This window comes from Hyla sarda, chromosome 1, assembly GCF_029499605.1.
Source record: "Hyla sarda isolate aHylSar1 chromosome 1, aHylSar1.hap1, whole genome shotgun sequence".
In the NCBI taxonomy this organism is placed as follows: Eukaryota; Metazoa; Chordata; class Amphibia; order Anura; family Hylidae; genus Hyla; species Hyla sarda.
Window position 1 is genome coordinate 516,545,643 of NC_079189.1, and position 27,097 is coordinate 516,572,739.

Consider the following 27,097-nt stretch of genomic DNA (forward strand, 5'->3'; position numbering starts at 1 on the left):
ATAAGCCACACACTTTACCTTTTTTGCTCCCTGCTTGGGTGAGGCTGAGGCTTCTTAGATTAATTACAGAAATAGAACAGCAACACAGAGTATTTCTGGAGGGAACTGTAGTGAGTAAGACTGTCTTCTTCACTACAGATCCTGCCAGAAATACTCTGTGCTGCTGAGAAGCCTACTACCTGCCTTTCACTGCCCCCTAAATGGTGGCACAGTCAGAGATATAAATTATATTCCACATATAACATATCTCGGACTGTCCCATCATGTAGGGAGTGGTGAAAGGCAGGTAGAAGATACATACAACTATACAATTCATAAGCCACCCACCTGGCCAGGCTGGCCTGTTTTTGGGTCCATGCAGATGTCCACTAGGAAAGCTTGCAGAGAGATCAGGGCACTTGTTCGGCAGGGCTCAGTACACTGAGGACAAGCAGGGCTCTGTACACTGAGGACAAGCAGGGCTCCAGACACTGAGGACAAGTGGGGCTCCGTACACTGAGGACAAGCAGGGCTCTGTACACTGAGGAAAAGCATGGCCCTGTACACTGAGGAGAAGTGGGGCCCTGCACACTGAGGACAAGCAGGGCTCTGTACACTTAGGAAAAGCAGAGCCCTGTACACTAAGGACAAGCGGGACTCTGTACACCGAGGACAAGCAGGACTCTGTACACCGAGGACAAGCAGGACTCTCTACACCGAGGACAAGCGGGACTCTGTACGCCGAGGACAAGCAGGGCCCTGTACAATGATGACAAGCGGAACTCTGTACACCGAGGACAAGGACAAGCGGGACTCTGTACACCAAGGACAAGCAGGACTCTGTACACCGAGGACAAGCTGGACTCTGTACACCGAGGACAAGCAGGGCTCTTTACACAGAGGACAAGCAGGCCTCTGTACACTGAGGACAAGCGTGGCTCTGTACAGTGAGGACAAGCGGGGCTCCGTACACTGAGGACAAGCAGGGCTCTGTACACCGAGGACAAGCAGGGCTCTGTACACTAAGGACAAGCGGGGCCCTGAACACTGAGGACAAGCGGGGCTCTGGGTACTGAGGACAAGCAGGATTCTGTACAATGAGGACAAGCAGGGCTCTGTACACTGAGGACAAGCAGGGCTCTGTAGAATGAGGACAAGCAGGACACTATACACTGAGGACAAGCAGGGCTCTGTACCCTGAGGACAAGCAGGGCTCTGTACACTGAGGACAAGCAGGGCTCTGTACACTGAGGACAAGCAGGGCTCTGTACACTGAGGACAAGCAGGGATAGCACACTGGTCTTCGGCGGTGGCAGCAGTGAACTCCGGCGCTGCTGCGCTTAGATGTGAGGTTCACGTCACAGTGGGACGTGACCTAAGCACCTCTTCCAGGTTTTCTTAAAGGGCCGCTACAGTGGCTGTCTGGTAACAGCTCCGGGCCTGGGTCTGACATCGTAGCCGCACAGACCTAGCGGCCGTGGTGGGCCCTTGCCCCGTGCTGGGGACGGCTATTAAGAATAAGGACCCATTCTAGGTCCGAAACGCATTGGCGCGCTCATTTTAACCCTGCACATCTATGTTTTAATGGATCTTAATAAAGCTTGAACTTTTAACAGTTTTGCTCTGAAGCCGGATACTCCCTATTTTTCCTGCATGATGTCCCAGGGGCAGGCGGCCCGCTCCTCCGAGCTCCAAAGCGTCTTATTACTTTGGCGTCTCCCTACAAGGACTCTATTGGGATAGGTGGTGAGTGAGCTGAGTGGCTTCTTTCAATTTTCTATAATTTTTTATAATATAAGTTATATTCCACATATAACATATCTCAGACTGTGCCATCATGTAGGGAGCGGTGAAAGGCAGGTAGAAGATATATACAACTATACAATTCATAAGCCACCCACCGGGCCAGGCTGGCCTGTTTTTGGGTCCATGCAGAGGTCCACTGGGAAAGCTTGCAGAGAGATCAGGGCACTTGTTCGGCAGGGCTCTGTACACTGAGGACAAGCAGGGCTCTGTACACTGAGGACAAGCAGGGCTCTGTACACTGAGGAAAATCAGGGCTCTGCACACTGAGGACAATCGGGGCTCTGTACACAGAGGACAAGCAGGGCTCTGTACACCAAGGACAAGCAGGGATCTATACACTGAGGACAAGTGGGGCTCCGTACACTGAGGACAAGCAGGGCTCTGTACACTGAGGACAAGCATGGCTCTGTACACTGAGGACAAGCAGGGTTCTGTACACTGAGGACAAGCGGGGCTCTGTACAGTGAGGACAAGCGGGGCTCCGTACACTGAGGATAAGCGGGGCTCCGTACACTGAGGACAAGCAGGGCTCTGTACACTAAGGACAAGCAGGGCCCTGTACACTGAGGACATGCGGGGCTCTGTGTACTGAGGAAAAGCAGGACTCTGTACACTGAGGACAAGCAGGGCTCTGTGCACTGAGGACAAGCGGGGCTCTGTACAATGAGGACAAGCAGGGCTCTGTACCCTGAGGACAAGCAGGGCTCTGTACACTGAGGACAACCAAGGCTCTGTCCACTGAGGACAAGCAGGGCTCTGTACACTGAGGACAAGCAGGGCCCTGTAAACTGAGGACAAGCAGGGGTCTGTACACTGGGGACAAGCAGGGCTCCGTACATTGAGGACAAGCAGGGAGGGCACATTGGCGGTGGCAGCAGTGAACTCCGAGATGTGACCTAAGCGCCTCTTCCAGGTTCTCTTAAAGGGCCGCTACAGTTGCTGTCTGGTAACAGCTACGGGCCTGGGTCTGACATCGTAGCCACACAGACCTAGCGGCCGCAGCGGGCCATTTCCCCGTGCTGGGCCGGCTCTTAAGAAAAAATTAAATGTTAGCTTTTATATGGCAGGAGGCAGCCCTTTTTACTTGCTGGGCCTTCGGACAACATCCAAATTTACCGGACAGTCAGTCCGCCCCTGCTCACTGTATTTGTTCACTCACTTCTGCAGCTGGCTTGACACAGAGTTTTCCTGTTCTGGAGACAATGCATTGTAGATGATGTCTTAGTGTTCTAGGCAGCCAATGTTTTTAGTCTACTGATGTGTTTTAGCAGTATGTGTTTATATTGTCTTAATGTCCTAGTTGTACTTATACATCAGAAACAGACCATGAGTAGTATCTGGTAATGCGGCAGTGCCCAATTCGAATCGATGGGCTCTCCATGTAATGCATAAACATGTCTGGTCCTCCAGAGTGAGAAAAACTATATATATATATATATATATATATATATATATATATATATATGTATAGTTGCCCCCACCCCCTTCTCCTATATTATTTCAGATTACACTACTGTTGTATTTGGAAATGTGTTATGTAAACCTAGCAATGCCTTTAATAAAGGAGGATCCTGAGCAAGGGACGTTCCTCCATTAAACCAATTTGCCATAAAGTGGTTATCCTGCCTGTCTGTCTGTCTGTCCTCTGGATAAGCCATCAATAGTAGATCAGTGAAGTCTGACCCTCAGCAACCCACCAATTTGCTGGTTGAAGTGGTGCTTGAGTGAGTGCTGCATCCTCTTCTGTTTACTTCTGCTCATACTATTTGTCGTCCTCAGATACTATTAGCCATACTATTTTTATTGGTGGTCTAAAGAACTACAGAATTACCCCTGTAGATTTCACAAGCTGGATAATAAGGGTGTATTCACACGTACAGTATCCTGTGCATATTTGATGCTCTGGATTTGAAGCTGCAGATTTTATGCTGCAGAGTTTAATGTAAAATAAATGACTGAACACTGCTTCAAACCCACAGCTTCAAATCCTGTGTATCAAATATGCTGAGGATTCTGTATGTGTGACTATACCCTTACGGTGTCTTCAAACGTATCTGCAGATTTCAATGTAAATTATTGAACATAGCAACAAATCTGCACAGGATGCTGTAGATGTGAATACACCCTAATAAGTTATGTGAATACACCCTAATAAGTTATATGTATAGTGGTACTTGCTTACAGGGACGTGCACAGGAATTTTGAGGGGCAAGGGTCAATGTGAAAAAAAGGGCACACCCGATCCATATGCAACTCCCTAGACCAGTGTTAACCGAAGCACGGTCCTTAAAGGACAACTGCAGCCAAAATTTAACTTATCCCCTATAAACAGGATAGGGGAGAAGTGTTTGATCGCGGGGGGTCCAACTGCTGGGCCCCCTGCGATCTCCTGTACGGGGCCGCAGCTGTGCCGTGGCTCTCCCGTGCAGGGGGCATGCCGGCCGCAGCATGACGTTGCGGCCGACATGCCCCCTCCATACATCTCTATGGGAGAGGCGGGGAGGCAGCGTTCATGCCTCCTCGCCTCCCCCATAGAACTGTATGGGGACGGGGCGGTGATGGGGCGTAAACCGTCGAGCTCGGAGCTCGACGCTATGCGCATTAGCGCTCACAATGAGCGCTAATGCCGGCGCCCCGTTAGGGAGATCGCGGGGGGTCCCAGCGGTCGGACCCCCGCGATCAAATGCTTATCCCTATCTTGTGGATAGGGGATAAGTTAAATGTGGCTGCAGTTGTCCTTTAAATACCGCCAACAGGTCATGTTATCAGGTGATATAGTTGTAGAGATGCCTGATGCACAGACCAGAATTATATCACCTGTGAAAGACTAAGGGAATCTTGAAAACATGACCTGTTAGGGGGACTTGAGGACCGCGCTTGGGAAATCTACAGGATAGAGGATAAGTGTTTGACCCCCGCGATCTCCCTAACGGGGCCCCCGCATTAGCACTCAGTGAAAGGTCGACAGTTACGCACCCTCCCCGCCCTGTCCCCATACAGTTCTATGGGAGAGGCTGGGAGGCATAAACGCTGCCTCCCCGCTTCTCCGATTGAACTACATGGAGGAGGCGTGTCAGCCGTGACGTCACGCCGCGGCTGGCACGCCCCCTGCGCGGCAGAGCTGTGGCCCCGTGCACAAGATTGCGGGGGGCCCAGCATTTGTACCCCCCGCGATCAAACACTTATCCCCTTTAACATACCATCCACAGCTCCCCCGTTGCACTGATATAGCTTTTCTGTCCTCCGTTCCGGCCTTCTTTCTGCTTCCTGTGCATAGATCGAAACACTGCGATGAACTTATTGGCGGGCGCAGCGATTTCCCGCCTTGACCAGTGATACAATGAGTGCAGTGTCATATGACAGGCCAAGGCTCCTTATATGACATGCGCTCAGCCTATTACCGACCGAGGTGGGACATCACTGCGGCTGGAGATAAGCTCATCGCAGTGTCCTGGTGCTGTCCACACCTCGTGTCACAATGGGTCTGATGCTACATAAGCTGCATATGGACTACTGCATATGGACTATGCTCAGTTATCAGCTGTGGACAGTTCCAGGAGTGGGGAGAAAGGAACCCTGGTGGAAAACATTTTTTTTTTTTTTTTTATCAACTGGTCCCAGAAAGTTAAACAGATCTGTAAATTACTTCTATTAAAAAAAGCTTTACCCTTCCAGTACTTATTAGCAGCTATATACTACAGAGGAAATTATTTTCTTTATGAATTTATTTTTGTCTTGACCACAGTGCTCTCTTCTGATGCCTGTATCAGGAACTGTCCAGAGCAGGAGAAAATCCCCATAGCAAACCTCTCCTGCTCTGGACAGTTCCTGTCATGGACAGAGGTGTCAGCAGAGAGCAGTGTGGACAGGACAAAAAAGAAATTTAAAAAGAAAAGAATTTCTTCTGTAGCATACAACTGCTATATTATTAAATAGCAGTAATTTAGAAATCTGTTTAACTTTCTGGCACCAGTTCTTTAAAAAAAAAGAAGTACCCCTTTAAGGTACAGTGGTCCCTCAACATACGATGGTAATTCGTTCCAAACGAGCCATCGCTTGTCGAATCCATCATATGTTGAGGGATTCGTGCAATGTAAAGTATAGGAAGCTGTACTCACCTGTCCCCGCCGCTCGCGATGGTGTCCCCGCCACTCCCGATAGTGACCCCGGGCCTCCGCTGTGCTCTGCTGATCATCTCCGGTCCTCCGCTGTCTTCTCCGGTCCTCTGCTGTCTTCTGCGGTCCTCCGCTGTCTTTCGCAAGGCCTTACTGGGCCTGCGCAGCGACGTCATTACGCCGCTGTGTACGCCATTCCTATTGGATGACGTGCGCAGCAGCGTATTGACGTCATCGGAGAGGGCCGAGAAGACACCGGAAGATCAGCGCTGGAGGGGTAAGTAATACTTACTGCACCACACGAGGAACATTAAGCTGCTATCAGGCAGCAGCTTAAGCATTTTGCGCTGCCGGATAGCACTTAATGCGATGGCCCCGACATAAAAAAGCATCGTATGTCGATGCTGACATCGACATGCGATAGCCTCTGAGAGACCATCGTATGTCGATTTGATCATATGTCGGGGCCATCGTAGGTCGGGGGGTTACTGTATTTAGAAGCCAAATTGGTTCTGCACAATAGTTATTTATCATAAGCAACAGAGTTGTGCTTTACAGTGTGAATCCAGCCATTGGGATTTTGCTACAGATTTTTTTGCTGCAGATTTTATACTGTGGATTTTGTTATTGAATTACCAGCAGAAATTCTGCAGCAAAATGGGGGAGATTTATCAAAACCTGTCCAGAGGAAAAGTTGTCCAGTTGCCCATAGCAACCAGATTGCTTCTTTCATTTTTAACAAGGCCTTTGAAAACTGAAAGCAGCAATCTGATTGGTTGCTATGGGCAACTTTTCCTCTGGACAGGTCCACAAGAAAGGTAGGACAATACAAAGATTGTAGGGACTTGATGATGTGGGGAAGATACAGATGTGGAATGGCATTAAAGGGGCACAGGTGGGTAACACTATTGGTTTATAGCAGTGTTTCCCAAGCAGGGTGCCTCCAGCTGTTGCAAAACTGCAACTCCCAGCATGCCTGGACAGCCTTTGACTGAGAGTTGCAGTTTTGTACCAACTGGAGGCACCCTGGTTGGGAAACACTGGTTTATAGGGAGGGAAAGAGCAACTATGCTGGACTAAGCTTTTCAGGTACTGTAGGTGGGGGACACTATGGGGGAGATTTAACAAGACCTGTCCAGAGGAAAAGTTGCCCATAGCAACAAATCAGATCCTTTCTTTCATTTTTCAGAGGCCTTTTCAAAAGTAAAATAAGCGATCTGATTGATTGCTATGGGCAACTTTTCCTCTGGACAGGTCTTGTTAAATCTCCCCCATAGTGTATATCAGAATAAATAAGGAAAAAAACAAAACAACACAAAAACACAATATAATTTCCCTGAAGCTGCTTGTACAGAGGAGGCCAGTCCTCCCTGACAGACCATCCTGCTGATCATCAGTTACTGTCACTGTGGACTCTTCTAACTCTTCTAAGTCCCCTTACACAGTCCACCGTCCCTACAGTCCTCCCTGACAGACCCGGCTGATGATCACTTACTGTCCCCTGATGGCAGCTCCAGCTGATCTTCTATCCTCCATCTCTTCCTTTCCTTACCCAGAGAGGAGCAGGGAGGGGGAGGGTCCGTCAGCAGCAGCAGGACCCTGGAGACAGTGTCCAGAGAATGCCTGTATGACAAGATGTCACTTCCTAACACTTGTATCTGCTCTTTCTTCTTGTCCCCTGCTGTTATCTCTACCAGCCGTGCCTCTATACACTCCTGCCCCTGTGCCTCTGTGCCTCACACCTTTAAAAAAAAAAAAAAGTCAGGGCAGGTGCATGAAAAGGCAGGGGCTCAAGCCCCCTTTGAGCCCTATGTGTGCACGTCCCTGCTTGCTTATGGAGTCAAACACTTGTGTTAGTTCAAGTTTTCAAGCTGGAGATGTCAACATTCACTGACAGCAATAACTTTACATTTTAATATTAATATGTAAACGTGAACCTGCCTTGTTAAACATGCAGTATGATCTATAGGTAGCAGGGCATAGAGCAGGAGAAGCTAAGTAGACTGATATACTGTATATAGTTTTTAAGGAATTTTCCTCTTGCTATTGGTTCTAGCCTGGCTCCAAGGACCCCAGCCCTGATCACTTCATGCAGAATAAACTGACACTGGGGCTCAAACAACTGCAGTAAAGTAAACCACAGCAAAAATAAACAATTTTTTTTATTTTTTATTACATACTACAATAAAAAGGGTTAATCAAAAACATTACTTTTATGAGCTGTTCATCACTATGTCCATTCAGTTTTAGTTCAAGCTGTTTCTTCTGTATTACCATGTTTAGTGGTCCAAACCGTCCTCCTTAGAGCACAAGTCCTCATCGCTAGTTGTTATCTGGCAACTACTTTACATCACAGTTTAGTTTAGTGCAAAATGAAGAATACAAAAATATTGTTTTGTTTTTTATCAAAATGAGTTATAGATGAGTATCAGCTATAGGAATCCTCCGGAGCTCCACAATTTGTGAGTTAGCCATGCTGCCTCCGTCTTGACTTCCGTGGCATGATTCAGTATCGCTGATGTTCAGTCCTGACCCTAAAGATGATGTGCAAAACAAATCTTATTAAATACAAGTAAAAAATGTCAAACATACCTGGCAATTCATACAATTTACATTTTAATAGTATAAAGCAACAGGCAATCTAATCTGCAGTCAATAATAATAAAAAATTGTTCATTAGGCTATGTTCACATTACTGTTGTGCTCTGACCCGTTCAGGGTCCATTCGGCACCAAACAACAAACTGACTGGCGCAAAGAAAAAATATTGGACATGCAGTAATTTTTTTCTCTGCTCAACTTCTGTCCTATCTCCCTTAAGAGTAGATCAATGTGAATGTAGCCGTAGATGTCAGATAGGCTACTTATTCAAGCAAGGACTGATTTACCATTAGGTGCAAGAACAGAGAGGTCACCGATCACAGGTGCCAACGCAACGCCTTGCTGGCTGCTGTGAAGCCTAACCCACATTTTATAAGGCTGATGGCCCTTGTAACATCATCATTAAGACACCTGAACTAATCACAACTGCTGCTCGAAGTCAAGGCAGAATATTTATTGGTGTTGGTTAATATTTATTGGGTTTTATTGGTGAACTGTGTAGTATTTATAAAAGAATGCCTAGCTGTGCTGCACATTGCAACACCAGGAGCAATTTGGTTATCCATAGTGCTTGTCCTGTCTCTGCATTATGCTGTTTTTTCACCACTATATATATATATATATATATATATATATATATATATATATATATATTATTTCCAGTAGATTCATTGCTGTATATTACATTTGGAGAATAATGCTACCCTTCTATGCATGAGTTCAACACATTCAGTTTAACAATGATCTTTTAAACAAGGGCATAGAAAACATGACACTTGTGCTTGAACTCTGCAGTATGTACGATCCCAACCATTGTGTTTGTTAATTGCAGATGGACATTAGTTGGAAACATTATTGTAAATAATAAAATGACAACAGATACAATACACATACAAATACAAGGGAACAGATAAAACTATTATCCTAACACAGTGTTTCGCAACCAGGGTGCCTCCGGCTGTTGCATAACTACAACTACCAGCATGTCCGGACACCCAAATAAACCTCTCTTGAAATAACCAATATATTATGGAAATTGCATTGTTTGTAGTTTGTCTTAAAGGAGTACTCCGGTGCAGGAACACTTATCCCCTGTCTGATCTTGGGGGTTGTGGGGGTTGTTTGACTGCTGGGACCCCCGTGATCTCCGGCACAGAGTTCAGGTATTTCCGGCTGTCCTCTAGAGATACATGGACAGGGGGTGTCAGTCACTGCTTTGTGCGGGGTTGGACCCGCCAATTCCTGGTGACTGCCGGGGTGCCATGCAGGAGATTGAAGTGCGTTACAGCGGACAGACTCCTCACGATCAGGACATCAGTCTTTTGGATAGGAGATAAGTGTTCCTGCACTAAAGGACTCCTTTAAGATACCCATACACATAAAATGTACATTGGGCAAACCCACTGATTTCAGTGGGGCCATCAAACTATCTGATATGTACACTGGTGTCCTCTAACAGCAGATATCTGCAGAAAGAAGGATCCGATATGCTGAATTTGAACATTTCAACATTCAACATGTTGATCCATTGTTCTCTTGGGATATAATCTAATGCCAGAGGCTTCTAGGAATGGCTTTTTCCCCTATGCCACCTAGAACATCTGCACACTCAGCTGAGCCAAATGCGCCTGTGCATGGGGATGTTAGGAGGAGTACCTGTTGGGCAAACAAGCATTCTACGTTCTAATGTATCTACTGCTGTCACCATGCAGTGGCCTGGAGAATTTTTTTTACCCTCTTTGGGTGAATGCACATGGGTGAAAAACCACAGTGAATTTTACCTGCAGATTTGCAGCACCGCACATTATGTTGTCCTGCCACTTGGGGCATATTTAGTCCGAGTGCCTAGGGCAGCATGCTCAGATGGAGGTCTGCCATATATTTCACTGTATAGGGAAATGGTGAAATACATTGCTAATGCGCTTCATTGTAAAAACTTATATCACACAGTATATAAGTTTTAGTATACACTTTTTTCTGCTATTCCATACCTCAAAACAAAGGCATTCCAATGCATACCAGCCTTGCATATGCCAAAAGGACTCTTTTTTAATATATACCACATTATTGGGGGCCTATGGATATGTTTGTTATATTTGCCAATAGGACTACAACAAGCTGCAAATAGGCCCTAAGTGGTACAGCAATCCAGCCATAATCCCTTGCAGAAACTACCATGAGCTACAAACAAGTTGTATTTGTGGTATAATAGATTGGGACCAGGGCCGGACTGGGGATGAATACCAGCCCTGGAAATAATTGCAAACCAGCACCACGGCATCGCGTCAGCCATCGGAAGCCACGCCTAGATTTATCCCTTTACAGTACACTAATATATATATATATATATATATATATATATATATATATATATATATATAAATTTTTTTTGTTTCTCCTCCATATATTTTTCGAAGAAATAAATTGCTACCGTATTTCCCTATGCTGGAGCAATTTATACATGTGTCAATTTTCTATGCATTATAATACAGTATATGTCTATATAAGTCATACATTTACCAAGCAACAATAGTATGGGAGGAAAGGAAATATTACCATCACACTATAACTGACCAAGTCCTCTACACTTAGACTGATATTAACAATAATGGCACTATAAAAGGAGGAATATTATCACCCTACATATTACCATCATACGGTCACTGGCCAAATCCTGTATATTGACCAATATTACCAATAATACCAGTATACAAGGAGGTATTTTATCACCATACATATTACCATCATACTGTTACTGACCAAATCCTGTATACTAGTGTTTACAAACCTTTTTCGGCTCAGGGCACCCCTCCGGAAAATATTTTTGCGGGGCACCCTGACCGAAGTTGACGAGCAAAAAAAATAAATCAAAATAATTTTAAAAAAGGCGCAATGCACACAAATTCCAATATCTATTGATCAGTGGGTATATAGTTTAAAGTGCTGCTTTATACAGCAACTCACATGTGACGTCTTCTCTGATCAGCTTCGGTTATTTGGTCTAGACCGTCCTGATCATTTCTTCCAGCCACAACTCTTCACCGTTAAACCTGCAAAACAAATCTATTAGGCTCCGCACTTTACCAGCATTTTACAAGTGAAGAGGAATACAGGGGCGTATAGGTGTAAAGGGGTAACAGAGGGGTGTACATGGGAGACCGGTGTGTAGATGAGTATACGGGGGAGACAGAGATCTGTACATAGTTACATAGTTAGTATGGTTGAAAAAAGACATACGTCCATCAAGTTCAACCAGGGAATTGAAGGGAAGGGGTGACAAAGGGGTGTACATGGGAGATAGGTGTGTAGAGGAGTATATGGGGTGACAGAGGGGTGTAGGGGTGATAGAGGGGTTTACATTGGTGGCAGAGGGGTGTAGAGGAGTGTACATGGGTGGCAGAGGGGTGTAGAGGAGTGTACATGGGTGACAGAGGGGTGTACATGGGTGACAGAGGGGTGTAGAGGCGTGGCAGAGGGGTTTAGAGGAGATTACATGGGTAGCAGAGGGGTGTAAAGGGGTGTACATGGGTGGCAGAGTGGCATAAAGGGGTGTACATGGGTTGCAGAGGGGTGTAAAGGGGTGTACATCGGTGACAGAGGGGTGTAGAGGAGTGTACATGGGGGGCAGAGGGGTGTAGAGCAGTGTACATGGGTGGCAGAGGGGTGTAGAGCATTGTACATGGGTGGCAGAGTGGTGTACATGGGTGGCAGGGGGGTGTAAAGGGGTGTACATGGGTGGCAGAGGGGTGTAAAAGGGTGTACATGGGTGACAGGAGTATACATGGGTGGCAGAGGGGTGTAGGGGAGTGGACATGGGTGACAGAGGGGTGTAGAGGAGTGGACATGGGTGGCAGAGGGGTGTAGAGGGGTGTACATGGGTGGCAGAGGGGTGTAAAGGGGTGTACATGGGTGACAGGAGTATACATGGGTGGCAGAGGGGTGTAGAGGAGTGGACATGGGTGACAGAGGGGTGTAGAGGAGTAGACATGGGTGGCAGAGGGGTGTAGAGGGGTGGCAGAGGGGTGTAAATGGGTGTACATGGGTGGCAGAGGGGTGTAAAGGGGTGTGCATGGGTGACAGAGGGGCGTAAAGGGGTGTACATGGGTGACAGAGGGGTGTAAAGGGGTGTACATGGGTGACAGAGGGGTGTAAAGGGGTGTACATGGGTGACAGAGGGGTGTAAAGGGGTGTACATGGGTGGCAGAAGGGTGTAAAGAGATGTACATGGGTGGCAGAGGAGTATGGGTGGCAGAGGGGTGTAGAGGAGTGTACATGGGAGGCAGAGGGGTGTAGAGGGGTGTACATGGGTGACAGAGGGGTGTAGAAGACTGTACATGGGTGACAGGGGGGCGTCGGGGGTGACAGGGGTGGACAGGAGTGACAAGGTGGTAACAGGGGTGACAAAGGGACAGAGGGGTGTACATGGGTGACAAGTATGTGGTCAGAGGGGTGGACAATGGGGGGTGAACATGGGTGACACGAGGATGGACAGGGATGACAGAGGGGTGGATAAGGGTGACAAGCAGTTAAAAGAGGGGTGGACAGGAGTTACAAAGAAGGGTGGACTGGGGTGACAGAGGGGTGAATGGGGGGTGGACATAGGTGACAGGGGGGGGATGACATGGGTGAGGGAAGGGGGGATGGACATGGGTGAGGGAGGGGGGGGATGGATATGGTACAGTACCTTAAGCAAGCCATTTTTCTTCCCTCTTCTTTCCCTCTCCGGCAGGGCACCGACTCAGGGCTCCGGCAGGAAAATCATTCACTGCGCTGCAGGGGGGAGAGGGTGGAGGGCGCTGGGGAACGGGTCACTACACCAACCCTGTGCAGCTTCCGCATACTACCCCTCTCTGGGCCGCATGGGGGAGGGGGAAGCGGGAAGCTAAGGGAGGCTGGGGGGCGTAGGGGTACGCTGAGGCCTAGAACAGCAGCCCCTGATCATGTGACTCCTCCTCCATGTGACTGATCACATGACGGTGACATCATCGCAGGTCCTGTTACAGCACACCCAAACTTCCCTCCCCCCTGCGGCGCTGGGGAGGGAAATTAAAACAAACAAAAAATTATGGTTGGGAATCACTGCGCTCTGGATGCGCAGGTACTGGGTTGAGTGGCGGGGCTGGGAGCCTACAGCTCATAGCTCCGCCTCTCTGTGGCCGCTTCACACAAGGTCCTCGGCACACTGGCCGATGTAGTGCAAAAAGCCGGCCCCTGCTGGCCCACTGTGCGGTCGGCCTGCCGGGAATATTCCCGGTATCCCGCTAGGCCAGTCCGGCCCTGATTGGGACATGATGACATACAAGGATGAAGATACTTATAAAAATGAATAATAATAATGGCCTCAATGCTGGAAAAATGATTCTGCATCTACAGATGCTACAATATAGTGTCTGCAATATATAGATAATGAAGAAGTGCAAAGGAGTGATTCATTTCTGGATCCAAACTCTGCTGTGTGAACAAGTGCTAAATATCTGGTAAACACATTCTGATGAGTAATCTTTGACAATGTCCTTGTTGTCTGTTTTGCAGCTACAGTCAGCCCTACCTAGAAAATGGAGTGCACTTGGCAGTGATCAGTGAGTGTAGACAGAGGGAAAACCTTAAGTCAACAGAAGTGAGCTGGCAAACAAGGGAAGAAAAGCTGTTAGCTATAAGTACAGTGAATTTATTATCCATCCAGGCTAAAGGAGAAAACGCTTGTTTGTTGGCGGATTTGATCTTTTGTGCGGTCAGTAAAATGAATGTTATTTGTCACACATTGCCCTGTGTAAAGATGTGTGGCTAACAATGATGAAGTTTATGGCGGCATGTAAATGATGAACTTGTATATAGTTTACTGGCACACATAATGGGTAGGACAGGGGTCTGCCCGGGTAAAGGTCCCCTAAAGCATAACAACAGAACAGTCGTGTAACTTACCGGCTTTTAATACAAATATTAAGTCATCAAATTCTTGTAATTCCTCATCAGCGACCAGCGAACCATTGCTGTACCCTCCAGGTGGGGTATAGGCCGCACCGTTCTGTGGGCTTTGCTTTTCTTGGGTACCAGATCTCTCCCATTCTGATGAAATCTTTAACAATATAAAAGATCAGGATGGAATTCAGTAGCTGAAAGAAATCTGTATGTTACACCATATAACAACATATTAAAATAGGTTACATGTACCTCCTCCATTGCACTGATAAGATTCTGAGTGGATTTGCTGATCTCTGCCCCAGCAGGTGGCATCCCACTGCTTGGTGTAAAGAAGGCAGAGGCCGGACTTCTTTGTCCATCCATCTCTATACTGTAACTGGCTTTAACCGGACAGCATAGCTGATTGTGCATAATAAAGTAAACCACAAAGGCGTAAAGACCCTAAAGTAAAAAGTAAAATAGACAGTAAATAAATATGGTAATTTTGTGACATAATTTTGGCAACCTTGTAGATAATGATTTGGAAAATTCTGAGAATTGTTTTACAATTCATTTAGTAGAAGATCAGTTAAAACTTGTCTGGTTTAGGAAACCTGTTTTGCAAATACTGTATTAGGAAATGCTGAGCTCATAGAGGAGAGGTCTCTTAGTCAGCACCCTTGTCTATTAGAGTAGGGGGACAGCTACTGATTAAAAGGTATCATGACTTCAATATTATTATTATTATTTTCTCTTTTAAATGCAATACACTAACAAAAAAGAAAAGAAAAAGAAAGAAAAAACATGGTACCAAACTCCTTTTCTTGTAATTACAAAAAGCATGTAATGCTTAATTTCCTCTGGAGGTGCTGAACACCTTCATTAGATTCCCTCACAGATTTCAGATGAATCATTGTGATCAGCTTAGCAAAAATGTTTTATAAAACAAAACTACTGAATTAGAGTCAATCGAAAACAGGCCATAAGTATTGTAACTCGTAGGTTGTGACACTCTATTCTTCCCCTTCATTTTCTGTGATTAAGCGTTTATTGCTAACTAGCAGAGTACTTGCCATTGCCCGATCTTCTTACCTAAACCTTGTAGAAGAGGAAAGGAAAAAAATGACACTCTCATCCTTATATCCAAATATCCTTTTATCCTATCCTCATATCTCATCCTGATAACCCATCCTCATATCCTGTCCTCATATCCTATCCTCATATCCTGTCCTCATATCCTTTCCTCATATCCATCCTCATATCCCATCCTCATATCCTGTCCTCATATCCTATCCTCATATCCTTTCCTCATATCCTTTCCTCATATCCCGTCCTCATATCCCGTCCTCATATCCCGTCCTCATATCCTGTCCTCATATCCTGTCCTCATATCCTGTCCTCATATCCCATCCTCATATCCTATCCTCATATCCTTTCCTCATATCCATCTTCATATCCCGTCCTCATATCCTGTCCTCATATCCTATCCTCATATCCTGTCCTAATATCCCATCCTCATATCCCGTCCTCATATCCTGTCCTCATATCCTGTCCTCATATCCCATCCTCATATCCCGTCCTCATATCCCATCCTCATATCCCATCCTCATATCCTATCCTCATATCCTATCCTCATATCCCATCCTCATATCCTGTCCTCATATCCCGTCCTCATATCCTGTCCTCATATCCTTTCCTCATATCCCGTCCTCATATCCCATCCTCATATCCCATCCTCATATCCTGTCATCATATCCCAATCTCATATCCTGTCCTCATATCCTGTCCTCATATCCTGTCCTCATATCCTGTCCTCATATCCTTTCCTCATATCCTGTCCTCATATCCCGTCCTCATATCCTGTCCTCATATCCCGTCCTCATATCCTGTCCTCATATCCTGTCCTCATATCCCATCCTCATATCCTGTCCTCATATCCCATCCTAATATCCTATCCTCATATCCTGTCCTCATATCCTATCCTCATATCCTGTCCTCATCTCCCATCCCCCCCCCCCCCCCACTAATTATTCTCTGCCCCTGCCTGTGTTGCACCATACTTACATACGTAGAGTTTTATATATTTACATAATGGTGGTGATATAAGCAACACGTGTCTAGTAACTTTTTTAGGCTTTGAATAGAGAGCAGGGATTTCTCAGTAAGTTTCTGGCTTGCTTAGAATTGCATTGATAGGCAAGAATATAACTTTATTTTCTGTTGTAGAATTATTACTTTTGCATGCCATTGTTTATAGAGGAACAAATACTTCCATTGAAATCCTCTTTCCGTAGTTAGGGTAGGAAGGTACTTTCAATTTTTCTGCATCTTTGATTTCCTATAGTTTCTATACACACTGAAACTAACCTTTCCTGTTAGGTACTTTTTAAAGTTATACATGTAAACACTGTAATATGTCACTCTAAACCATAATAACACAAAGAATTTCCCTGAAACTATGTTTGCCTGGAGCAGATGTATTACAGGATCAGTGTATTCTACCGGTACTTTCCACTCTGACATGCAATCTTTTGTTAGGATTAGATTACTGTATAAATACTGCATTGGGCTATATTTGGAGACACTATTATGGCCATACTTTTTGTTATTTAAAAAAAAAAAAGAAGGCACCCTGATTGGGAAACACTGGGTAAGGTAATGTAAAATTCCCATGACTGGAACTAAGACTAGGTCATAAAATTTTAATGGCACTAAGGCAGTTATGTGTCAAATAAAAACACACACATATATATATATATATATATATATATATATATATATAAGCAAAAAGAAAAATAGCCAGCACGACAACCTAATACACGGGTGCACACTGCTGTGGCAGATTCCGAGTATATAATAAAGAAGATTGCAGCAGCACACATTGGTCAAAAAAATTGAGGCTCTTGGCGCACTTTTTTGATCAAAAACGTGTCCCCCATCCACCACGGGGAGGTGGCCTCATTTAGGATGGGACCCTAACACACATTCTGAGCCTAATACTCAGATACTAACTCACCTCTGCTGGGCATATAGCCTCTGACTGGGTGACATGTAAGGACACGTTTTTGATCAAAAAAGTGCGCTAAGAGCCTCAATTTTTTCACCAATGTGTGCTGCTGCAATCTTCTTTTTTGTATACTCTGTATCTGCCACAGCAGTGTGCACCCGTGTATTAGGTTGTTGTGTTGGCTATATTTCTATTTGCTTGTATTTACTACACAGGTGGAATGGCACCCTCTTTAGCTGTGCACCCCTCCCCCTTTCTCACAGGTGGTGTTTTAAATTGTATATGGATCCAGCATGTCCCCCAGTCAGAGGCTATATGCCCAGCAGAGGTGAGTTGGTATCTGAGTGTTAGGCTCAGAATGTGTGTTAGGGTCCCATCCTAAATGAGGCCACCTCCCCGTGGTGGATGGGGGACACGTTTTTGATCAAAAAAGTGCGCTAAGAGCCTAAATTTTTTGACCAATGTGTGCTGCTGCAATCTTTTTTTTTTTGTATATATATATATATATATATATATATATATATATATATATATTTATATATTAGCTGAGTACCCGGTGTTGCCCGGTTTTTCCTTCCTAATCCTTGTTGGGGAGGAAAATCAACAAATGAGGAAGCTTTTGACTTCATATCCCATCTTCATATATTGTTGTCATATCCCAACCCCATATCCCGTCCCCATATCCCATGCTCATATTTCAACCTCATAGCCGTCCTTATATCCTAACCTCATATCCCATCCTCCTATGCCGTCCTCATATCTCATCCTCCTATCTCAACCTCATATTCCATCCTCATACCCCATCCTCACATCCCGTCCTCATATCCTGTCCTCATATCCAGTCCTCATAGCCCAACTCCATATCCTGTCCTCATATCCCTTCCTCATATGTTGTCCTCATATCCCGTCCTCATATCCCATCCTCCTATCCCGTCCTATCTCGACCTCCTATCCCCTCCTCATATCCCGTATTCATATTCCATCCTCATATCCCGTGCTCATATCCCAACCTCATATCCTCACCTCATATCCCGACCTCATATCCCGTCCTTATGTCCCATCCTCATATCCTGTCCTCAGGGGGACTGATTTGTGATGAAGATGTTGTAATCTGAATATAGAAGGGGACGTGGCTTAGTGGGACTAGGCGGGATTTGCAAGCCAGACCGATGCACAAAAAGGGTAGATAATAAAATGGGTGGGGCTTAAATAGTGGGCGTGTTTTTTGTGAGATTGGGTGTGGCTTGCAGGCCGGACTGACACATTCACCAGGAGATGCCGAGCGGAGCTTGTGGAGTAAGGTACTGGAACCCAACTTTTATATAAGGGTGTAGGTAAGGGTTAATTTAACTATCATATATATTTATTTGACATATAAGTAACATGTGACCAAGTATTATCGAAATATCTCCAGCCATTTGGAAGTTATGCCGTAACATACATTTCCCATAGACTTGTATGGGACTTTAAACAAAAACCACGACCCTGGCAAATGGGGGTGAGTAAGGGTTAAATCACCTATCCTATGTTTGTTGTGAACATATAAGTAACATGTGTGCCAAGTTTCATGTTAATATCTTTAGCCGTTTGGACGTGATGCTGGAACATGCACACACATACACACATTGAGTTTTATATATATATATATATATATATATATATATATATATATATATATATATATACACACTTGCTGAGTACCCGGCGTTGCCCGGTTTTTCCTTCCTAATCCTTGTTGGGAAGGAAAATCAACAAAGGAGGAAGCTTTTGACTTCATATCCCATCCTCACATATTGTTGTCATATCCCAACCCGATATCCCGTCATCATATCTCAACCTCATATCCTGACCTCCTATCCCTTCCTCATATCTCGACCTCATATTCCATCCTCCTATCCTGTCCTCATATCCAGACCTCCTATCTTGACCTCCTATCCTGTCCTCATATCCAGACCTCTTATCTCGACCTCATATCCTGTCCTCATATCCCGACCTCCTATCCCGTTCTCCTATCTTGACCTCATATCCCGACCTCATATCCCGTCCTCACATCCTGTCTTCATATCTTGACCTCGTATACCGTCTTTATATCCCATCCTCATATCCAGTCCTCATAACCCAACCTCATATCCCAAACTCATATCCCATCCTTATGCCCCATCCTCATATCCTGTCCTCAGGTGGGACTGATTTGTGATGAAGGTATTGTAAGCGGAAAATAGAAGGGGACGTGGCTTTGTGGGAATGGGGGTGATTTGCAAACCAGACCGATGCACAAAAAGGGTAGAGAATAAAAGGGGTGGGGCGTAAAATGTGGCCATGTCTTTTTGAGATGGGGTGTGGCTTGCAAGCCAGATTGACACATTCACCAGGAGATGTAGAGCGGAGCTTGTGGAGTAAGGTACTGGAAGTCCCATATACTTGCATGGGACTTAAAACAAAAACCCATCTTTTATATAAGGGTGTAGGTAAGGGTAAATTGAACTCTCATATCTTTTTATTTGACATATAAGTAATAAGTGTACCAGGTATTATTGAAATATCACCAGTCGTACGGAAGTTATGTAGGAACATACATTTCCCTTTGATTTGCATTGGACTTTAAACAAAACCCCCAACCCTCACAAATGGAGTAATTAAGGATTAAATTAAATATCCCATATTTTAAGTGGACATATAAGTAACATGTGACCAAGTATTATCAAAATATCTCCAGCTGTTTGGAAGTTATGCTGGAACATATATTTCCATAGACTTGTACTTTAAACAAAAAAACCCGACCCTGGCAAATGGGGGTGAGTACGGATTAAGTCACTTATCCTATGTTTGTTGTTGACATATAAGTAACATGTGTGCCAAGTTTCATGTTAATATCTTCAGCCGTTTGGACGTGATGCTGGAACATACACACACACACACACACATTGGCCCTGATTTGTTGAGTGTGTATTTCAATATCACTCGTCTTTTTTCTCAGGCTTATTTACTATTCTGTTGCACATTTTCTTATTTTTTTCTGTCGCACTTTTTTTGTGTCGCACTAGTCAATTGTGTCGCTCAAACCCCGACCTAAAGAAATTAGTTGTGAGTCAAAATGGTTTAGATTTGTTTGTTTAAAAATGTTTCATGAATCAAAAGTATTCATGTGTTATAATTTTTCAAACATTACAACAATTATCCTTGTTTATCAGCTTGGGTGTTAAATAGATTTAATATTGCAAATGTGTTAAAAAAAAAAAAAAAAAAAAAATTAACTATCACAAAAGCATTCACTATTTTATTCATAAAAGTGTTGAACTGTACAAAATGTTTTCAGGTTAGAAACCAAGTTACTTTAACACACCACAATGGTAAACAGTCCCTTGTTACAAATCACTCCATTTTTTAATTTTCACTCCTCCTCTTGGCTGTCGGTTATTTGTGAACCAAACTCACGCTTATTCTGGAGTGATTTTTGAAATACTCCGAGTATTTTTGGCTTTTGTCGGGAACACGCCCATTTTTGGTTTAACCACGCCCATTTCAGAGTGATCACAAGTTTAGGTTGGTAGCCATGGAAGAGCTGGAGAAAGAGAAAGTAGTAATGGCTCATAAAGTGCAGAGCCTGGAGGTGCAGAACGAAATACACCTTAAGTCTCACGCAGCTACCTTGGATTCACTGGGAACGCAGCTCTCTGAACAAGAGGCTCAGCTTAAAGTTTATGAGCAGAAAGTGTCCAGAAAGCTGAATAATGAGAGAACAACTGCTGTTCCTGGAGGATACTGTCAAAAACTTGACAGAATTGCTGGGAAGTGAGAAGGTGAACTCTGCTAAGCTCAAGAATGAGCAGCAGAAACATTTAAAGCTATTGGAGACTGAGATGCTTTCTCTAAAAGTGGCGGAGTCTGAGAAATGGACTCAAGAAATTATAGAGTCTGAAGACCATGAGAGAAAGCCATATGAGAAGGCCTCTGAAGCTGAGACTGAGGTGAAACCTTATGAAAGGTCTTCTGAAGCTGCAGACATATGGACATTGGATGGTGAAAATGCTGAGGCAGAGAAATTCTCTGAGACAGAAGCTAAACCAGAGATATCTGCAGAAGTCCTGCAAATGGGTGATACAGGCTTGGTTGGCCACCAGCAAAGTTCGGGCGATGGCCGTACCGGTTACAGAAGACAAAGGCCTGGAGCATCTGCCTTGTCCGCATCTAGTATCAAGAGCACTGCAAAGACCAAAGTGAAGAACCTGGCGCTGCAAAGGTGTGACATGAATAGAGCCTTTTTACAAGGAATTTGTCAAAGGTGCTTGGTGGCTGATTAAAGTGTGAATGAAAGAAAGGTGCGCCATTGAAGTAGTGCATATAAAATCTGATGAAGAAGTAAGCCAAGTGCCTCAAAACCTGTTGGACAAAGTTGTTCAAGGAAAAGGAAAGGCAGTTGGACTCTGCCTTTTGAATACAAGTCGTCTGAGTCTTTTGAATACAAGTCTTCCTGGTCGTCTGAGCAGAGGGGGGGGGGGGTATGTGACAGTCTGGCAAGGAAAGGGTGTATTTCCCTAGCTAACCCTGGAGAAACCACCTGCTGTGGCCTAATTAATGAGGTACCAGAAAGGGGAACTGTGTTTAAAAGGAAACCAAACAGAATAATCTGCGCTTTCCCCAGAAGACAGCAAGGTGGCTCTAGGGGGGAGGCAGGGGCCCTGGTGAGGAACACACAGCCCGAGCTGTGAGTGGCCCCAATGGTGAAGTGTGGATGAGACACACAGCAAGAGGTTGCAAACGCTGTGTTTGAACAGTGAGTAGAAGGTTGCAGGAGGCATAAGTTTAAAGGACAAGTCTCACAGTAAAAAATTGTTCAGCTTTTAGTGCAAAAGGTAAAGTTATATAGGTTTGTAAATCACTTCCATTACCAATGCTGCTTAGAAACAAGCTTTTTCTGCATTCTTCTGTCTGACAGGAAATTCAGCTGTTCCAGGTTTTCATGACTTTCGACCCCCTATTCAGGCTGTTATCAGCAGCATCCCGGGGCCGTGACGTGACAATTACCCAGAAAAACCCTGTGCTGCAGAGAGCTCCCTGTGCTCGGCCTTAGCCCCTCCCATCTGATGAATATTCACACTGTCCTCCCTCTGTTTTGCAGTGATTGGCTGAGCAGCACTGCCTATATGCCGGCTGATTCAGATCATAGCAGCCCCAGCAAACAGGCTGATTCTCTCCCCTCTCCTTGCTAATGTTTTTACACTGAGAACGAAGGAGAGGGGGGAGGGGAGGGAGCTGTCACACTGAGCACTGGGGAGAGAGGAGTGCAGGGCAGAGAAGGGGGGAGGTGATTGAGCCACTGTAAAGCTGTTTCACTGAGAGGAGGGGGAGGGAGTGATTTTACAGTGTAAAACTGCAGCTTCAACTCCAGGGTCCCTCTCTCTGAGCACTGAGATTACATTTTGTTTCCTCGTGGCCACCTTGCTGTATAGGGCTATGATTGGAGCTCAGTGTTATGTGGGAGTAAGCTATCAGAGCTGTGGGAGTGACTAACATAAGTTAGGGGTGGTAACAAGCTCTCTGCTCAGGCAGCTGAGAGCAGGAAATGTGAGCAGTGCATGCAGGGAAATGTAGTCTTTGAGATCACAGGGATAGCCACCATAACCAGGAAGTAATGGGAATTTATGAGATGTATAGCCGGTGAATGGGTGCCGGAAAAAAAATCACAAACATGTCAGAGAGGTGGTAGGTGAATATACTATGGAATGGCTATGTATTATTTTTTTCTTTGCTGCATGGGATATCTTCTTTAACTGGCTGAGGAAAAGCCCACCAGTGGATAGCCAGGGCATGCTGGATTGTGAAGTTAGTGACTAGATGGTCTAGGGTTTTGTTTGTTCCTGTGTTATGTTTTTATGTATTTTATGTTTTTGTGTATGTATATATACAAAAAATTATTTAGTCAGCCACCAACTGTGCAAGTTCTCCCACTTAAAAAGATGAGTGAGGCTTGTAATTTTCATTATAGGTATACCTCAACTATGAGAGGCATAATGAGGAAAAAAAAATCCATAAGATCACATTGTTTGATTTTTTTTTGCAAATTATAAATTATGTTGGAAAATAAGTATTTGGTCAATAACAAAAGTTCATCTCAATACTTTGTTATATAGTCTTTGTTGGCAATGACAGAGATCAAACATTTTCTGTAAGTCTTCACAAGGTTTTCACACACTGTTTCTGGTATTTTGGCCCATTCCTCCATGCAGATCTCCTCTAGAGCAGTGTTGTTCTGGGACTGTCGCTGGGTAACACAGACTTTCAACTCCTTACAAAGATTTTCTATGGGGTTGAGATCTGGAGACTGGCTAGGCCACTCCAGGATCTTGATATACTTCTTACGAAGCCACTGCTTCGTTGTCCGTTGTCTGGTAGGTGTGTTTGGGATCATTGTCATGCTGAAAGACCCAGCCAAGTTTCATCTTCAATGCCCTTGCTAATGGAAAGAGGTTTTTACTTAAAATAATATCACGATACATGGCCCCATTCATTCTTTCTTTTACATGGATCAGTCATCCTAGTCAGCCCTAAAGCATGATGTTTCCACCCCCATGCTTCACAGTAGGTATGTGTTCTTTGGTTGCAACTCAGCATTCTTTCTTCTCCAAACATGAAGAGTTGAGTTTTTACCAAAAAGTTCTACTTTGTTTTAGTCTGACCATATGACATTCTCCCAATACTCTTCTAGATCATCCAAATGCTCTCTAGCAAACTTCAGACGGGCCAGGACATGTACTGGCTTAAGCAGGTGACATGTCTGGCACTGCATGATTTGAGTCCCTGGCAGCGTAGTTTGTTACTGAGTGTAGCCTTTGTTACTTTGGTCCCACCTCTCTGCAGGTTATTCACTAGGTCCATCAACAATCAAAGGACCTGCTACAGAGATTTAAACAAAGGGGCTACCCAATAGAGCCTCTGAGAACAGCTTTCAATTTTGCAGCATCAAGAACACGGGGGGATTTACTTGTACCTAGGCAGAGACAGATTGAATCCAAAACCATCCGTATGATTGGTACGTATGATGACCAGGCTGAACGTGTCAGAGGGATTCTTTCTAAGTATTGGCCAATCCTCCTGGCAGATGAAGATATTTCAGATGTAATACATAAATATCGTAGTATTACTTACCGTAAGGGCCGCTCTTTACGAGACAGACTAGTCCACAGCCACTATCAGAAACCGGCTCCTGAATTAACATGGTTACAACGTAAACCATGGGGCACTTTTAAATGCGTTAACTGCAGGGCTTGTTCATCTGTGGTTCAGACCAAAACATTTACCAGTGCTGCTACAACATTAAATATGAAATTAGAGATTTGGCTAACTGTCGCACTAAAGGGGTAGTGTACCTTGCTAAATGCACATGCCCTTTTGACTATATCGGAAAAAGCAAGAGGGAGTTCCGTAGAAGAATCCTGGACCACCTGAATGATATAGGGCATCAGAGGGATACTCCGCTTGCACGCCACATTAATGAGACACACAGTGGCAGCCCCAAGGCACTACAGTTTTGTGTCATTGAGGTAATCAGACCTCCCCTCAGGGGAGGTAACTGGGATAACTATATTTTGCGCAAGGAAGCGAGCTGGATTTATCGATTGAGATCACAGACACCGCAAGGCCTTAATGAGAGACTAGATTTCACTTGTTTTATTGATACCTAGTTATTATCATTTATTATAATAACTTCATTATTATCATTTCTTTTTACTCTAGCACATTTGGCTTCTATATTGTGGTATTATTTTAGAACTGCCTTTAGTTTGGTTATATCGGCACGTAATAGCACCTACCATGTTCATTTAGTTTTACTGGGAATACATCTGGCTATCCTCATTACCTTCTTATTCCTCTTCTCTGTCCTCCCTTCATTGTTCTCTCACTCTGCCCACCCACTTACATTACTGCACAAAATTTGGTAGGGTACATTTGTACAACATTCCTGTAGGGTTTAAATAGGGTATATGGTTAGGGGTAGGTTCCAGGCGGGGTCGCACTTTCTAGGGCTTCTTAGGGCGAGTGCTCCACATATTAGGTAGGTAGGGTAATTTTGATAGGGTATTACTAGGGAGAGGACATACTCTACCCCCCTACCACATTTTGTGGTTCATAGTTATCGAGTAGTGTGCCATCATCAAAGCACATTATTCCTTTGGCTAATGGCCCTGGCATCACACCCATTGTGTATTTTTGGTGCTGATTAATATTTTCTTGAAGACTACTATTTTATGCTGTTATTATTAAATGTTAAGTTTTAGTGAGCTAATCTTACTCTTCTGTGAATTTTCATTCACTAGGTCCCCCTTTGCAGTTCTGGGATTTTTGTTCACCGTTCTTTTGATAATTTTGACACCACTGGGTGAAATCTTATGTGGAGCACCATATCGAGGGAGATTATCAGTGGTCTTGTATGTCTTCCATTTTCTAATAATTGCTCCCACAGTTGGTTTCTTCATATCAAGCTCCTTGCCTATTGCAGATTCAGTCTTTCCAACCTGTTGCAGGTCTACAATTTTGTTTGAGGTGTCCTTCGACAGCTCTTTGGTCTTGGCCATAGTGGAGTTTGGAGTGTGACTGTTTGAGGTTGTGGACAGGTGTCTTTTATACTGAAACCAAGTTCAAACAAGTGCCATTAATACAGGTAACGAGTGGAGGACAGGAGACTCTTAACCTCTTCAGGATGCCGGGCGTATGCATACGCCCTGCATCCCGAGTCCTTAAGGACGTTCGGCGTATGCATACGCCCGTGGGAATTCTGGTCCCCGCCGCTAGCCGGTTGGGGACCGGACCGGGATGCCTGCTGGAATCATTCAGCAGGCATCCTGACACATCGCCGAGGGGGGTCCTGAGACCCCCCCATGTTGGCGATCGCACAAAATCGCATGTCAATTCAGACATGCGATTTTCTGCTATTCCGGGCTGATCGGGTCTCTGGTGACCCGATCACCTGGAAAATAGGGATGATCGGAGCTGTCAGTGACAGCCCTGATCATCCTGAGGGATAGGAGTGAGGTCGCAGTGCTGCGATCTCCTCCTATCCCCTGCATTTGTCAGAACTGATTCTGACCAATGGCAGCGCAGGACAGTGGGTTGCCATGGCAACCCCCCGTTCTGCCCACCCCTGGATGTTGGGCAGAATGACAGCCAAAGGCTGTCTGGGCATTCTGGGAGTTGTAGTTTTGCAACATCTGGAGGGTCACAGTTTGGAGACCACTGTTACAATGGTGCCCAAATGGTAGCCCTTCAGATGTTGCCAAACGACAACTCTCAGCATGCCTAGACTGCCTAGGCATGCTGGGAGTTGTAGTTCTGTAACATATGTCCCTTCAGATTTAGCAATTTTCATGACATTTTTGAAAATTGCTGCTCTACTTTGAAGCCCTCTAATTTTTTCAAAAAGTTAAAATATGTCCATTTTATGATGCCAACATAAAGTAGACATATTGTGTTTGTGAATTAAAATAAAATTTATTTGGAATATCCATTTTCCTTACAAGTAGAGAGCTTCAAAGTTAGAAAAATGCAAAATGTTCAAAATTTTCATGACATTTTTGAATTTTTCACCAAAAAAGGATGCAAGTAACGACAAAATTTTACCACCAAAATAAAGCAGAATATGTCACGAAAAAACAGTCTCAGAATCAGAATATTCGGTAAAAGCGTTTAAGAGT

The 27,097-nt window shown here is 44.7% G+C and overlaps 1 protein-coding gene and 1 long non-coding RNA gene across 4 annotated transcripts in view; one reads left to right on the forward strand and one right to left on the reverse strand.

The window, feature by feature from the left end:
- The first annotated feature begins 6,729 nt into the window (after positions 1–6,729).
- The window catches only part of LOC130290571 (uncharacterized), a 73,105-nt gene continuing 52,737 nt past the window's right edge, over positions 6,730–27,097 (forward strand). Inside the window, exons 1-2 of the long non-coding RNA XR_008847629.1 lie at positions 6,730–6,795; positions 14,033–14,231. This is a non-coding gene — a long non-coding RNA (uncharacterized LOC130290571). The remainder of the gene's footprint in view (positions 6,796–14,032; positions 14,232–27,097) is intronic.
- ADGRV1 (adhesion G protein-coupled receptor V1) overlaps positions 8,048–27,097 on the reverse strand; it is a 588,171-nt gene continuing 569,121 nt past the window's right edge. For all 3 annotated transcript variants that reach the window (XM_056538342.1, XM_056538334.1, XM_056538351.1), the window contains 3 exons: positions 14,672–14,863; positions 14,423–14,576; positions 8,048–8,434 (listed from right to left, as the gene is read on the reverse strand). In XM_056538342.1, the coding sequence (XP_056394317.1) occupies positions 8,316–8,434; positions 14,423–14,576; positions 14,672–14,863 (465 nt within the window). In that variant the 3' untranslated portion in view covers positions 8,048–8,315. The remainder of the gene's footprint in view (positions 8,435–14,422; positions 14,577–14,671; positions 14,864–27,097) is intronic.